Raw genomic sequence first — 14,630 nt, forward strand, 5'->3', positions numbered from 1 at the left:
CTACATGTTTGGTTGATAAGTGAAATTTAGTTTCACAGAATTGCTTACAACTAAGGATGCTAGTTTGTTCCTTTTGTTCCCTCTTATTGTCTGTTGTGTACAAATAATACACAGTTTGATGATTCACTCACACATCATACATAGCCATTTCAGTGTAGATTTCCCATGTCTTCCCAGGTCTCCAGTGTTCCTAAATTTCCTATGTGAAAGTTTGTATTCTACCTTTATCTTTTTAGTTGAAGCCATTCATTTCTTACTGGTTAAATTTTCTTTACAAATAACCCCTCATTTCTGTCTTTTCTGTTTGCAGTTTCTTCTGCTCTGTTTGCATCTTTATAGTACTAGGAGGCCAGCACTTTAAGCACCATTTTGTGTATGGTCTGATCAAAATGATCCATACATAATATAATACTTGTATTTATGTATTGATTTCTAGCTCTCGTGTGTTTGGGGGCAATGATGGATTAAGAAATAAGAATTAATCTGTTATCTACTGTTTTCTTATATCATCTTTAGTTATTACTTTTTATATTTCCATTAAGTTATATCTTTTATATTCTTTCACTTTAATACTTTTATTTAGTATTTTTTCAAGTTTTTTTTTTTTTTTGAGTCTTCATTTTAATTGCTTCAATTCCATATTAGTAGTGTTTTTCTGTTTTGCCCAGTGTTAGGAGTTCTCAATTTAGAACTGACTATATTTTGCCAGTGTGCTACTCCCTCCTTTTTTCTAAATTATTAGTAAATAATTTAAAATGGACTTCAGTACTCTTCCTGGTGATTCCTCATTAGAAACACCCACTTACCAATATAGTCCATTTATAGGAAGTGTCAGTCCACATTATTGTGTTTATTATCTAAACCAAAAAAAGTAATTTGGCAAATAGCATCTGATGAGATCTAGGATCATATAGCTTCAAATTTAGCATGATTTTTTTTTAATATCCCTCTGTGTGTTACTCATCATTTCATAGGCTCCTAGAAGTTTGAATGCTTTTCTCAAAATATTCTAAAGTTTTAGTGAGAATTATTGTCACTTAAAAGATATTTACAAGGCACTCACTTCCTACCCTATTTTGAAAATTGGTATTTGCCGTTTTTAAATTTTCTGATCTCTCCTCAGTTCTCCAAGATTTTTCAAAAATAATTGTAAGTGGCTCAGTAAGTACATTAGCTAGTTCCCTTAATACCTTAGTATGCATGCCATCTGGATCTGCTGATTTTATAAGTGTTTACATTTTCCAAATACCTTTTACCTCCTTTTATAAGAAGTCATCTCTATTAAGTCTTCATTACTTCATATCTGTCTATATTGTTTGGTGTCAGTTTTTGTTCTTACAAAAAAATACAGATTTATAAAAGCCGTCTATAGCCTTAGCCCATTTGAATTATTATTTCTTTTATGCTGGTCTTTTTAACTTCCTTCTAAAAGGTTTGTCTTATCTTTAATACTTTTTAAACATTTCATATTTGTAAAAGGTCTCTTCTTAACCTGTATATTCCCTTAGCTGGCATCTTTAGCTTTGCTGTCTTTAGCTATGCCTTAACCTTTAGAGTGAAAGCTAATTCTCTTCTAATTTCTGTAATAAGCATGCTACTTTTGAAAACATTCTAAAGAGTTCTTGGTGAACTCCTGTCAATTATTTTCTCTTTTGTGATCATCTGTTCAGTTGACACTGTCTCTGGGCTCTTCTCTGCCTATGGGTTTGGATGGCCCTCACAACTGTATTAAACTTTGGATTTCTCAGTTCTTTAGCTTTGATTTTATGGTGGGTATGCCAACCCATGAAGGTTCTCTTCTGCTCTCTCAGGCTGACTGGAGAGTATGGCGGCAGTCCTGACAGGCAGCAGGGAGATATGCTGCTGCTACTTTTATATTTGCATTGTCTCTCCTGAAAGTTTATTTATCTGCACATATTTTTGAAAAGTGCTTCTACTGGATACTTTTACAGTAGCACTGTTTGTCATTTTAGAGGGGCTATATTCAAGATTAATTCTAACTAGATAGTTAAGAATGAAGCAACATGATTAACAGTAATGACGCGTTTTATTATAATCACAATAAGACACAACAGACAAAATGTGGTAGCAGTCCTGGAATAATAGATAATATTTCTACCATGCCAGTGACTTATTAGTCTCTGATTCTGTGGACTCATACTTATTTGCCTAAGATAAATCTTTTTATAGCTCAGACATTAGTTTTGTATCTTTAGTAAACTGTCTTGGGATTGTGTAAGGCACTCTTGGATTTGGACAGTATAATGAACAACTGTGTATGTTTTGCTACTATGTGTTATTGTTTAGTTCAGTCTCTCAGTTGTGTCCGATTCTTTGTGACTCCATGGACTGCAGCACACCAGGCTTCCCTGTCTATCACCAACTCCCTGAGTTTACTCAAACTCATGTCTGTTGAGTCGGTGATGCCATCTAACCATCTCATCCTCTGTCGTCCCCTTCTCCTCCCACCTTGAGTCTTTCCCAGCATCCAGGTCTTTTCAGATGAGTCAGTTCTTCTCATCAGGTGGCCAAAGTATTGGAGTTTCAGCTTCAGCATCAGTCCTTCCAGTGAATATTCAGTACTGATTTCCTTTAGGATGAACTGGTTGGATCTCCTTCCAGTCCAAGGGACTCTCAAGAGTCTTCTCCAACACCACAGTTCAAAAGCATCAATTCTCCGGCGCTCAGCTTTCTTTATAGTTCAACTCTCACATGCATACATGACCACTGGAAAAGCCATAGCCTTGACTAGATGGACCTTTGTTGGCAAAGTAATGTCTCTGCTTTTTAATATGCTGTCTAGGTTGGTCATAACTTTTCTTCCAAGGAGCAACCGTCTTTTAATTTCATGGCTGCGGTCAGTATCTGCAATGATTTTGGAGCCCCCCAGAATAAGTTTGTCACTGTTTCCGCTGTTTGTCAGTAGTTGTGTTGTGCGGGCTTAGTTGCTTCTCAGCATGTGGAACTTCAGTTTCCTGACCAGGGATCAAATCCACATCCCCTGGATTGCAATGAAGATTCTTAACCACTGAACCACCAAGGAAGTCCCGTGTTATTGTTAGCTTCTTTTTCTATTTGGAATCTGGATTTTTGTAAATGCTATCATATTATTTCTGTCTATTTTTCTTTATTTTACCCAGGATATCTAAACTTGATATTTCAGGAGGCAATTTAAACTAAACTAATATTTAATACGTGAAGAAAATGAAAGAACCAAGTTTAATTGATCTACATTTCAGGGTGCTCACTTGATTTTGTATAACTCCCTACTTCTTACCTTCCTTAAATATGTCATATTTAATTTTTCCATACACATGTCTTCATAGTTTTCTGTTCCTTTATATTAGCATAATAAGTATGGTTTTTCTCATGTGAAACCAGCTGTGTTTTACAAACAATTGAGATGTCAGAGTCATGACACACTTTTGATGGTAATAGCACTGTCTCTTGATCTCATACAGATATCCCTGGTCTCGTCTTCCCATTATACTTCTTCCTTTCCTGGTTATCTCTGATTTTTGGAATTCCAAATCCTCATCCCATTTTACTTCTCTTGGGTGAGTGGAGGACAGGTAGTACTGCCTTTCTCTGTCATCAGCACGTTTTCCCTTCCCATTTTGTTCTACAGGAAGTGAACTGTTGCATGGAAATCTTAAGATTCATAGTTGCGAATCATGAAATCTATTTAACTATTTTGTCTCTCAAGGATTTTTTGAAAAGTAGTTCCTTTAGAGATTTTTTTTAACTGATCTTCATCAGCGATGTTAACCAATCCTCTTCTAACTGTTGTGTAACTGCTGGGCAGAGTTTAAAAGTTTAAGCACAGATAGATCTTCTATAGATCCCTAGGTACAGGATTGATCTTACTGTCTGTTGCACCTCTGTGATTTCACAACTTTTCCCCCTCGCTTTTTTTCCTTTAGGAATAGTAAGGAAGGGTAATGCAGATTTTCTTTGTTAATTCTGCCTTTTATTTATTTGCATTCAATACTAGGGGAATGACAGGTCTGACAAAACTTATATATTTGTGCCATATCCAATCTTCTTTTTAAGACCTTTAAAATCCTTTCTCCTTTCCTGTAAATTACTAGAATAGGCTTCTTTTTGGAAACAGGATTTACTTTGATTTCTGTGTAACCGTCTTGCTATAGTTTTAAGTACAAGTAGGTCATTAGTCAGTCAAGGTGCAAACTTCCCCTTTTTGTGTCTATGAATCATTCCATCTTTTGCGTGAGTGTTTGTTTCTTTGGAACACTCTTTTTCCTGTGGTAATCTGACTTTTCGCTTGAAAGGCCCCTACCATTCTTTACAGTGTTCTGCTTGTGGCATCATTGACCTTTGTGTTCTTCTGAATAGACAGCTGTCCAAAGGGCGCTCAGTGTGCTCATTCACATTCATCAAAAGACAAACACATGGATTGCTAACTTCCGTCTGTCTCTAAAGGTTCTCCCCCTCCAGGAAGTTTTCATAAATTATGGCTACATTTTATTTTCTGATCAGGAATAGCAGTTAATGTCTATAATCATATATAATTGTATATTATTCTTGAACTACTTTAGAATCTTGTCTCCCTAGTGAAATCCGTAAGCTCTTAGGGATAGAGACCATGTCTTACATTTCTTATGTAGAACACCTTAGCACAGTTCTGATTAAACACAGATGATAGACACTTAATAAATAGTTGGTGAATTGAGTTGACCTCACTTATTCTCTGCTCATTCGTTATGATTTCTAGTATCTCCATTATCTGACCTCTTGTTTGTTTTATTTGTGGGACGTCCATGGAGATCTCTTTACTTGATATCTAGCAATCTGTACTCTCTAATGAACTTAAATTTAATTAGTACTCCTTTTTCAGTAGTTTGTTTTTTCTTCTTCTTCTTCTTCTTCTTCCATCTTTCTTTTAATACCATACTGTCCTCTTCACCTCATCTACCCACTAACATAAATTTCACTTTTGTCTGCTCTCCTAGGTTGTGGAGATCTAATCCCTGGTCATTACAAAGCTGGGATCTAGTTTATAGCAAGCCCTATGACATACTGCAGCCTTGCCAGTGCTGATTGCCTGCTGTTTTTGGCTTAAATACTGCTTTTGCTTGAAGGATCAGAAACTTATTTTAGTTTCTGATATCCTTATTTTTAACTAAATGTGCTAGAAAATAGAATTGTAGTTCTAACATATGTGTGCCCCCTTTGGTGATGTTTATTAAATGTTTATTAGGTGGTTGTTTTCCCCCAGCTCACCCTACCATCTTCATCCTAATACTCTTCATGTCATTGTCTTTGTATCAGTAAGACATTTTAAATCCCTGAGAATGCAGTAGTTGTTTGTTCAAGTGCTTATACTTCTGCCCTTCCAGTTAATGGTGGTGGTTGGGGGCCAAGCACCAAAGGCTATTCGAAGTGTGGAATGCTATGACTTCAAAGAAGAGCGATGGCACCAAGTAGCAGAATTGCCTTCTAGGAGATGTAGGGCAGGTAAGCATGATGCACTATGATCATTTCCTTATTGCTGGGTCATTGGGAGTTTCCTCTCAGGTCTTATCTTACTAACCAGAAGAATCTTTATTGGGAAAACTTTGATGAAAATAGCTATGTGATTAAACAGTGATTCAGGAGCCTCATACAACTCACAAGACATTGATAGAGTTAGCAGCTTCTTTCTTTAATTTACATTTTTTTCTGATTCTAATGTAAGGTGGCGGAGAAGGCAATGGCAAGCCACTCCAGTACTCTTGCCTAGAAAATCCCATGGATGGAGGAGCCTGGTGGGCTGCAGTCCGTAGGGTCGCTAAGGGTCGGACACGACTGAGTGACTTCACTCTCCCTTTTCACTTTCACACATTGGAGAAGGAAATGGCAACCCACCCCAGTGTTCTTGCCTGGAGAATCCCAGGGATGGGGGAGCCTGGTGGACTTCCGTCTATGGGGTCACACAGAGTCGGATACGACTGAAGTGACTTAGCAGCAGCAATGTAAGGTGGAGTAGCTAGCAATTTGCTGGATATTTTCCTAGTTACCTTTGTTGAAGTATTGAGAAGGAATTCTTTAGCTTGGGACACTTATTACTAAGAAATTCCTAACTTAGCTGTAAGCCACAGTTGCTTTCTTCCAAGCATCTGCTTTTCAAACATTTGTTGAAATGGACCTTAATTTAGCCAAAACTGCAATCAGAAAAAGACGTTTGCGATTTCTAAGAATTCTTTCTGAGACTCAAGCCTGGATCTGTAAATTCATGTCTCCCATAGCAATGGGAGTTGTAAGTGTAACAGGACGTTTCTACTGTGGCAGTCCTTTAACAGTACATCCTGGAGCTTGTTATATAAAAGCATAGACTTAACTCATTCCTTTATGGCTGTCTAGTATGTTGGGGGGGGGGTTCTGGAGGTACTATAATTTTTACTAGTTTTTAATTGAACATTAAAATTGTTTTTAACCTTTGTAAACAGTGCTGCAATTCCTTATACATATATCATTATGTATGTGTGCTAATAGATTTTAGTTGGATAAAACTCTAGAAATGGAATAATTATTAAAAGGGTATCTTAAGATATACTAATTATTACTTCCACTAACAGTAAATATGAAGATACTAATTTCCCTGCATACCCTATGAAAGTCGCTCAGTCATGTCCAACTCTTTGCGACCCCATGGATTATATAGTCCATGGAATTCTCCAGGCTTCCCAACCCAGGAATTGAACCCAGGTCTCCCACATTGCAAGTGGATTCTTTACCAGCTGAGCCACAAGGGAAGCCCAAGAATACTAGAGTGGGTAGCCTATCCCTTCTCCAGGGGATCTTCCCGACCCACAAATTGAAATGGGGTCTCCTGCATTGCAGGTGAATTCTTTACCAACTGAGCTATCAGGAAAGCCCCTGTAACACCTTATAATTAAATGTTTGAGTTTTGCAAGCTGGTAGGTGAAAAATTCTTTCACATCTAGTTTGCACTTTTATTTTGAGGAAAGTTAAACATCTTTTAAATAGTCAGTTCATGGTTTCATGATTTTTGCCATTGTTTTATTATTGATTTGATATCTTAAGGAAAATAACTCTTTTTTCCTGTTCGTTGGGGTGTGAATATTTATTTATATTAATCTTTTGACTTTTATTTGCATTATTTTTTTGTTATTTTTTCCATGTAACATTATTACTTTCTATGTGTTCCTGTACCATCAGAATTTTGTCCTTGTACTTATGGATTTCTTTCTTGTGTAGAAAAGCCTTACTCAAAAATTGTGTGTATAATTCATAGTATTAATATCTTATATAGCTGTGATAGTTCTCAAAACTTAAGAAATCAGTATTGGTGTATTACTATTACCTAAGCTACAGGATTATTGTATTTTACAGTTTTTTTCCATTAATGTTCCTGTTCTGTTTCAAGATCTCACATTGCATGCATGCTTGTATTTATAATTGAAGTAAATATAGTTGATTTACAATAGTGTGTTAGTTTCAAGTATTCAGTAAAATGATTCACTTATATTTATCTTAAGACTATTTTCCATTATACATTATTGCAAGATATTGAATATAGTTCTCTGTGCTATACAGTAAAGCCTTGTTGCTTATCTCCCTTATGTGTAGTAGTATGTATGTGTTAATCCCACACTTCTAATTTATCCCTTTCCCCTTTGGTAGCCATAAGTTTGTTTTCTATGTCTGTGAATCTGTTTTGTATGTAGATTTGTTTATATCATGTTCTAGACTCCACATATGTGATGTCACGTAGTATTTGTCTTCTGACTTACCTCTGTATGATATTCTCTAGGTTCATCCATGTTGCTGCAAATGGAAGTATTTCGTTCTTTATTATGACAGAGTAATATTCTGCTGTATATGTAACACATATTAAACCAATCATCTGTTGGTGGACACTTGGCTTGTTTCCGTGTCTTTGCTATTGTAAATAGTGCTGCTCTGAACATTGAGGTGCATGTATCTTTACAAATCACAATTTTCATCTTTTTTAGATATGTGCCCAGGAGGGCGGTTGCTGGATAATATTATAGTTTGCATTTTTGAAAACTCCATACCATTTTCCACAGTGGCTACACCAATTTACATTCCCACCAATAGTATAGGAAGGTTCCCTTTTCTTCACATCCTTTCCAGAATTTATCGTTTGTAGATTTTTTGATGAAGCCATCTGACCACTATGAGGTATACTTCATTGTGGTTTTGATTTGCATTTCTCTGATAATCTCAGATGTTGAACATCTTTTCATGTGCCTGTTTGGATATCTATTTATCTTCTTTGGAGAAATGTCTGTTTAGGTCTTCTGCCCTTTTTCTGATTGGGTTGATTTTTTTTCTGTTTGTATTGACTTGTGTGAGTGGTTTGTATATTTGGGATATTAACCCCTTGGCAGTTGCATCATTTGGAAATATTTTCTCCCATTCCATAGGCTGTCTTTTCATTTTGTTGATGGTTTTCTTTGCTGTGATTGTGTTTGTGATGGTTTCCTTTGATTCCTTAAAAATCAAAATTTTTAAGTTTGCTTAGGTCCGGTTGTTGATATTTGCTCTTATTTCTTTTGCCTTGGGAGACTGCTCTAAGAAAATATTGTTGTGATTTATTTCCAAGAATGTTTTGCCTGTTTTTTCTTCCAGGCATAACATGTCTTACATTTTGGTTTTTAAACCATTTGTGTTTATTTTTGTAGGTGGTATGAGGGAGTGTTCTAATTTCATTGATTTACATGCCGCTGTTCAGCTTTCCCAACACTGCTTGTTGAAGAGACTGTCTCTTTTCTGTTGCTTAGTCTTGTCTCCTTTGTTGGATTAATTGACCATAGGTATGTGGCTTTATTTCTGGGCTCTCTGTTCTCTTCCATTGATCGATATGTCTGTTTTTGTGCCATTACCATAGTGTTTTGTTTACTGTAGCTTTGTAGTGTTGTGTGACGTCTAGAAGAGTTATGCCTCCAGCTTTATTCTTTTTCCTCAGTATTTCTTTGGCATTTCTGGGTCATTTATGGTTCCGTATAAGTTTTAGTATTCTTTGTTCTAGTTCTCTGAGAACTGTCCTGGGTATTACAGATTGCATTTAATCTGTAAATTGTATCGTCATTTCAGAAATATTAATTTTTGTAAGGGCAGGAGATTTCTTTCCAATTCTCAATCATCTCCAGTTTCCTTCACTGTTGTTTTATAGTTTTCAGCATGTAGATCTTCCACCTCCTTAGTTACGCTTGTTCGTAGGTGGTTGGAATTTCAAATGGGACTTATCTTTTAAACTTTCTTTTTCTGATATTTCATTGTTTGTGTAAAGGAATGCAACAGATTTCTGTGTATTAATCTTGTATCCTGCCATGTTGTTGAATTTAATAGTTCTAATAGTTGTTTGTGGAGTCTTTAGGGTTCTCTATAGAGAATGTCACATCATGTGCAAATAATGACAGTTCTACCTCTTCCCTTCCTATTTGGATACATTTTATTTCTTGTCAGACTGATAAGACTAGGACTTCCAATACAGTATTGAGCAGAAGTGGTGAAAGTGGGCATCCTTGTCTTCTTCCTGAATTTAGCAGGAAGTTTTCCAGCTTTTCACTGTTAAGTATGATGTCTTCTATGGATTTGTCATAAATGACTTTTATTATGTTGAGATATATTCCCTTTATACCCACTTTAATGAGATTTTTTGTCATGAGTAGATGTTGAATTTTATTAAATACTTTCTCTGTGTCTGTTGATATGATCATCTAGGTTTTTTTGTTCCTTTTGTTAAATGGTGTATCATATTGATTGATTTATTTATCTTGAACCATCCTTTTTAACCTGGAATGAATTCAACATCAATATGATCCTTTCTCTGTACTGCTGGATTTAGTTTGCTAATATTCTGTTGAATAATTTTGCATCGATATTCTTCAGAGACATTGGCCTGTAATTTTCTCTTTTTTGTAGTATCTTTGTCTAGTTTTGGTATCAGGATGATGGTGCCCTCATAGGGTAACTTTGGAAGTATTCCTCTCTTTGGAATAGTTTGAGGAACATAGATAAGCTGTATGTATGGTCCTGGACTTTTGCTTGCAAGGAGTTGTTTTTATTACAGATTCTATTATTATCTGTTCCTTCAGTTTTGGCTGAGCTTCCCAGGTGGCTCAGTGGTAAAGAATCTGCCTGTAATACAGGAGATGTGGGTTCAGTTCTTGTGTTGGGAAGATCCCCTGGAGAAGGAAATGGCAACCCACTCCAGTATTCTTGCTTGGGAAATCTCATGGACAGAGGAACCTGGTGGGCTGCATATAGTCCATGGTATCATCAAAGAGTTGGACATGACTTCCTGACTAAACAGCAACATATTTCTTGAAACTTTTCCATTTCTTCTAGGCTGTCAAGTTTGTCATTATGTAAGTGTTCACAGTATTCTAATGATTTTATTTTATCTTTTTTATACTTCTGTGGTTGTTATTTCTCTTCTTTTACTTCTTAGTTTGTTTATTTGGATTTGTTCTCTCCTTGTTGAGCCTAACTAGAGGTTTGTTGATTTTTGCTTATCTTTTCTAAAAACCAGCTCTTGGTTTTATTGATCTTTCCTGTTGTTTTTCTTTTTAATATTCATTTTCTTTATTTCCTCTATGATCTTTATTATTTTTCTTTCTGCTAACCTTGAGTTTTGTTTATTCTTCTTGTCCTAATTCTTTTAGTTGGTAGGTTAGGTTGTTTGAATTTTTCCATGAGGAATGCCTTTATAGCTATGAACTTCTCTTGTAGAACTGCTTTTACTTCATCCCATAGATTTTGTAAGGTTGTGTTTTCGTTGTCCTTTGAATCAAGGCATTTTCTTATTTGAGTCTATCATTGACCCATTGTTTTTTTAGTAGCATGTTGTTTCGTCTCCATATGTTCATTTTTTTCCTCTGTTTTCTTTCTGTAGTTGATTTCTAGTTTTACACTATTGTGGTCAGAAAAGATGTATGACATACTTTCTGTCCTCTTAACTTTGTCGAGGCTTGTTTTGTGACCTAGTGTATGGTGTATCCTAGGGAATGGTCTGTGCACACCTCAAAAAACTGTAATGTATATCTTGGGTATTTTTGGATGTAGTGTCCTATGCTGCTGCTAAGTCACTTCAGTTGTGTCCGACTCTGTGTGACCCCGTAGATGGAAGCCCACCAGGCTCCCCTGTCCCTGGGATTCTCCAGGCAAGAACACTGGAGTGGGTTGCCATTTCCTTCTCCACTGTGTGAAAGTGGAAAGTGAAAAGTGAAGTCGCTGAGTCGTGTCCAACCCTTAGCGACCCCATGGACTGCAGCCTACCAGGCTCCTCCATCCATGGGATTTTCTAGGCAAGAGTACTGGAGTGGCTTGCCATTGCCTTCTCCAGAGTGTCCTATAGATATCAGTTAAATCCAGCTAATATGTTGTATCATTTGTGATCTCTCTTTCCTTATTGATTTTTTTTGTCTGGAATGTCTGTCCATTGATAGCAATGGGGTATTAAATTTTCCTACTGTTGTATTCCTGTCAATTTCTTCCTTTATGCCTATTAGTACTTTTTTTTTATTTATTTTATATTGGGTACATGTATCCTCTTCCAATATTGATCCCTTTATTATTAAATAACGTCCTTCTGTGTCTTTCGTTAAGACTTTTAAAGTATATTTTGTCTTATATGATTACTACAACCTCTCCTTTCTTATCATTTCCATTTGGATGAAGTATCTTTTTTCATTTTTTCACTTTAAATCTGTGTGTCTCTCACACTGAAGTGAGTCTCTTTGTAGGCACAGTGTAATTGTACACTTTGTACACAGTGTAATTTCTTGTCATATTTTTTATTGTTGTTGTTCAGTCTACCAATCTATATGTCTTTTCATTAGTCCATTGACATTTGAAGTAATTATTGATAGGTATGTACTTATTAGGACTTCCCCAGTGGCTCAGCAGTAAAGAATCTGCCTACCATGCAGGAACTCAGGTTCAATCCCTGGCTTGGGAAGATCCCCTAAAAGAGGAAATGGCAACCCATTCCTGTATTCTTGCTGGGAAAAACCCATGGACAAAGGAGCCTGGTGGGCTATAATCTGTGGAGTCACTAAGAGTCGAACGCAACGAAGCACATACACAGAAAGCTGTCAGATCCCTGTGTAGACTGTTTAAGTCCAATATTTTTGGTGTGAGGGTTGTTTCTGGTCTGTATGCCAGCCATATCTCTTCTCAGAATGTGCTGGCTGTTAATGCTTGATAAGGGGATGTGATTGGAGTTGTTGTGTACAGAACCTACTCTAGATGTTGAGCGGGTCCTCCTCTTTTCTTCTTGGCTCTCACAGCCTTGTCAGGGGCAGGATCTGCCCCCCAGTTGTTTGAGTAGAAGCCCTGAGTCTCAGGCTCAATATGGAGCCTTCGCCCTTGCTCTGTCCCAAAGGAAGTGAGCTCGAGAAGCGAGTGAGGACCATATGGTCACAGCGTGAACCCCTGTGCAGTCTTTTGTGGTTCTGCCTAGAAACAGCCCATGATCATGTCCCTTTCACCATGGTGTTCATCCCAGATCTATTGCTAGGCTATGCTGTATGGTGTGGAGTGGGCTGGTGCTAGGGGCGAGGGTGCTGTAGCTACAGGAATCAAGATGGTTGTGCTGCTGCTGATACTTGGGCTGCCTCTGTGACAGGCCTCTCCCAGGACCTATCTGCATTAGATCTGACTCCAAGCTTCAGTGTCAGATGGGTGAACCAGAGTACTCCATCCAGAAAAGGAACCCCCGTGTACTCCTCCCCAGGGGCTGTTTCTGTGTTTCTGTTTCATGTGTTTCTGTGGTGTCACCCAGTATATACACCAAGAGTGTCTGCTGGGGCTGGACCTGCCCTCATGGTGTGAGTGCTGATGGTGGGCTCTGAGATTCAATAAGGCCATACACAAGGCCCTCCAAGCTGTCTCCGTGCAGATAGACTGAGTCCTCAACCTGGGCCCATCTGCCCAAGATTCAGCATCTAGCTGCTGTGCATACTAACATCCCCACCCATTGTGCATTTTAATTTAGACAAGGAAGCATGGTGAGGTTGTGGTGATCAGCTCCAGGGTGTCTGCTCTGATTGCTAGTAAACCAGCAGGCATATACTCCTCAAGAGCAAAGACTAGGCCCCTTTGAGACAGGCTGGGACCTGGGACATGGCATCCTTTACTATAGTGCTAGTATCTGGAAACACCTTTAGCAACAGAATATAAAGAAAGTCTGGTGGTAGTTTAGTCGCTAAGTCACGTCCGACTCTTGCAACCCCATGGACTGCAGCCTGACAGACTCCTCTGTCCATAGGATTCTCCAGGAAAGAATATTGAAGTTGATTGCCATTTTCTTCTCCAGGGGATGTTCCTGACCCAGGAATAGAACCCAGGTCTCCTGCACTGCAGGCAGATTCTTTACTGACTGAGCTATGAGGGAAGCCCACTTCACACAAGGGCACTTATGAACAAGGCTAAAACACAACTGCCACTTCTGACATGCTGGGAACAAAAGCAGGGTGCTGAACACAACCCCTAAGGGTGGCAGACCATATAAGTCACATGCTTTGTGCAGCCCACCAATCCTCTCTTACCTTCACACCATTTAAGAAATCAGCTCTCCTCTCTTCAGGGAGTGAGCAAGGGAACCTGTTACTTGTTTTTGCTCCCTTTTGCTAAGAACATATCCCAGTAAAGGCCTGCCTGAATTCCTGATGTGGCCTCTTATCAATTTCTATTGCTTAGAGAGTCCAGGAACCACATCTGTAACACCTCCAGTCCCTCTGTCTGTCCTAGCAGACCCTGCAGCAAGCAAGGGGGTCTCCCCAGGACGAGGTCCTGCCCATGTGAACCTTTCCTTCTTTACAGCTCCCTCTCAGGTGTGCTAAGCCTGTCCTGAATGCCTTTTTCCCCCCACCCTCCTTGGTTACATGGAAATCTTCGTTGCAGCTTTGGTTGTAAAAGAGATCTCCTGTCAGTTTCAAGTCAGTTTTCTGTGAGAGTTCTTCCACATGTAGATGCATGTTTGATGCATTTGTGGGTGAGATGAACTCCATTTCCTCCTGCTTTGCCATTTTGATCCTTGTAATATTGCATTTAGTTGTCATTCTTAATCTCTTCTGACTTGTGACAGTTCCATAGTTTGTCTGTATTTTCATGCCCTTGATTCTTTTGAAAAGCACTTGATCAGATATTTTGAAGAATGTTTTACAATGATATTAACCTCGAAATAGATGTTATTTGCTCTAGTGGTTCGGGAGTTAGTGATAATCCTTTCAGGATTAGTGGTTTGGGGAAGGTCTCATAGAAAATATGAAACTTTCATCGGGATTTCCAGCTTGAAGAGGAGATTCTCAGAACATGACAGAAGCACGAAAAAGTTTGGGAAGGTGAATAAGTGGTGAAATCCAAAGTCTGCAATTTAGTTTCTCCACCTAGGGACCCCCTAGCATCTCACTAGCCCAGAGGCCAGCAAACTTTCTCTTAAAGAACCAGAGAGTAAGTATTTGTGACTTTGTGGGTTATATAATCTTTGTCACAACTAATCAAGTGCCACCATAGTTGAAAGCAGCATGATGAATGTCTGGAGCTGTGTTCCAAAAAAACTTTATTTATGGATACTGAAATTTTAATTTTATGTAACTTTTCGTGTATCATGAAATAATCTTTTCTTCCTGACT

At 38.0% G+C, this 14,630-nt stretch overlaps 1 protein-coding gene across 5 annotated transcripts in view; it reads left to right on the top strand.

Annotated features, from left to right (window-relative positions):
- Nucleotides 1–14,630, top strand: part of KLHL2 (kelch like family member 2) — a 167,614-nt gene that overhangs the window by 144,784 nt on the left and 8,200 nt on the right. For all 5 annotated transcript variants that reach the window (XM_088827900.1, XM_055405729.2, XM_055405730.2 and 2 more), the window contains one exon: nucleotides 5,361–5,478. In XM_088827900.1, the coding sequence (XP_088684026.1) occupies nucleotides 5,361–5,478 (118 nt within the window). The remainder of the gene's footprint in view (nucleotides 1–5,360; nucleotides 5,479–14,630) is intronic.

Source organism: Moschus berezovskii, chromosome 19, assembly GCF_049115385.1.
Source record: "Moschus berezovskii isolate FMDL1 chromosome 19, NW_MosBer_1.0, whole genome shotgun sequence".
In the NCBI taxonomy this organism is placed as follows: Eukaryota; Metazoa; Chordata; class Mammalia; order Artiodactyla; family Moschidae; genus Moschus; species Moschus berezovskii.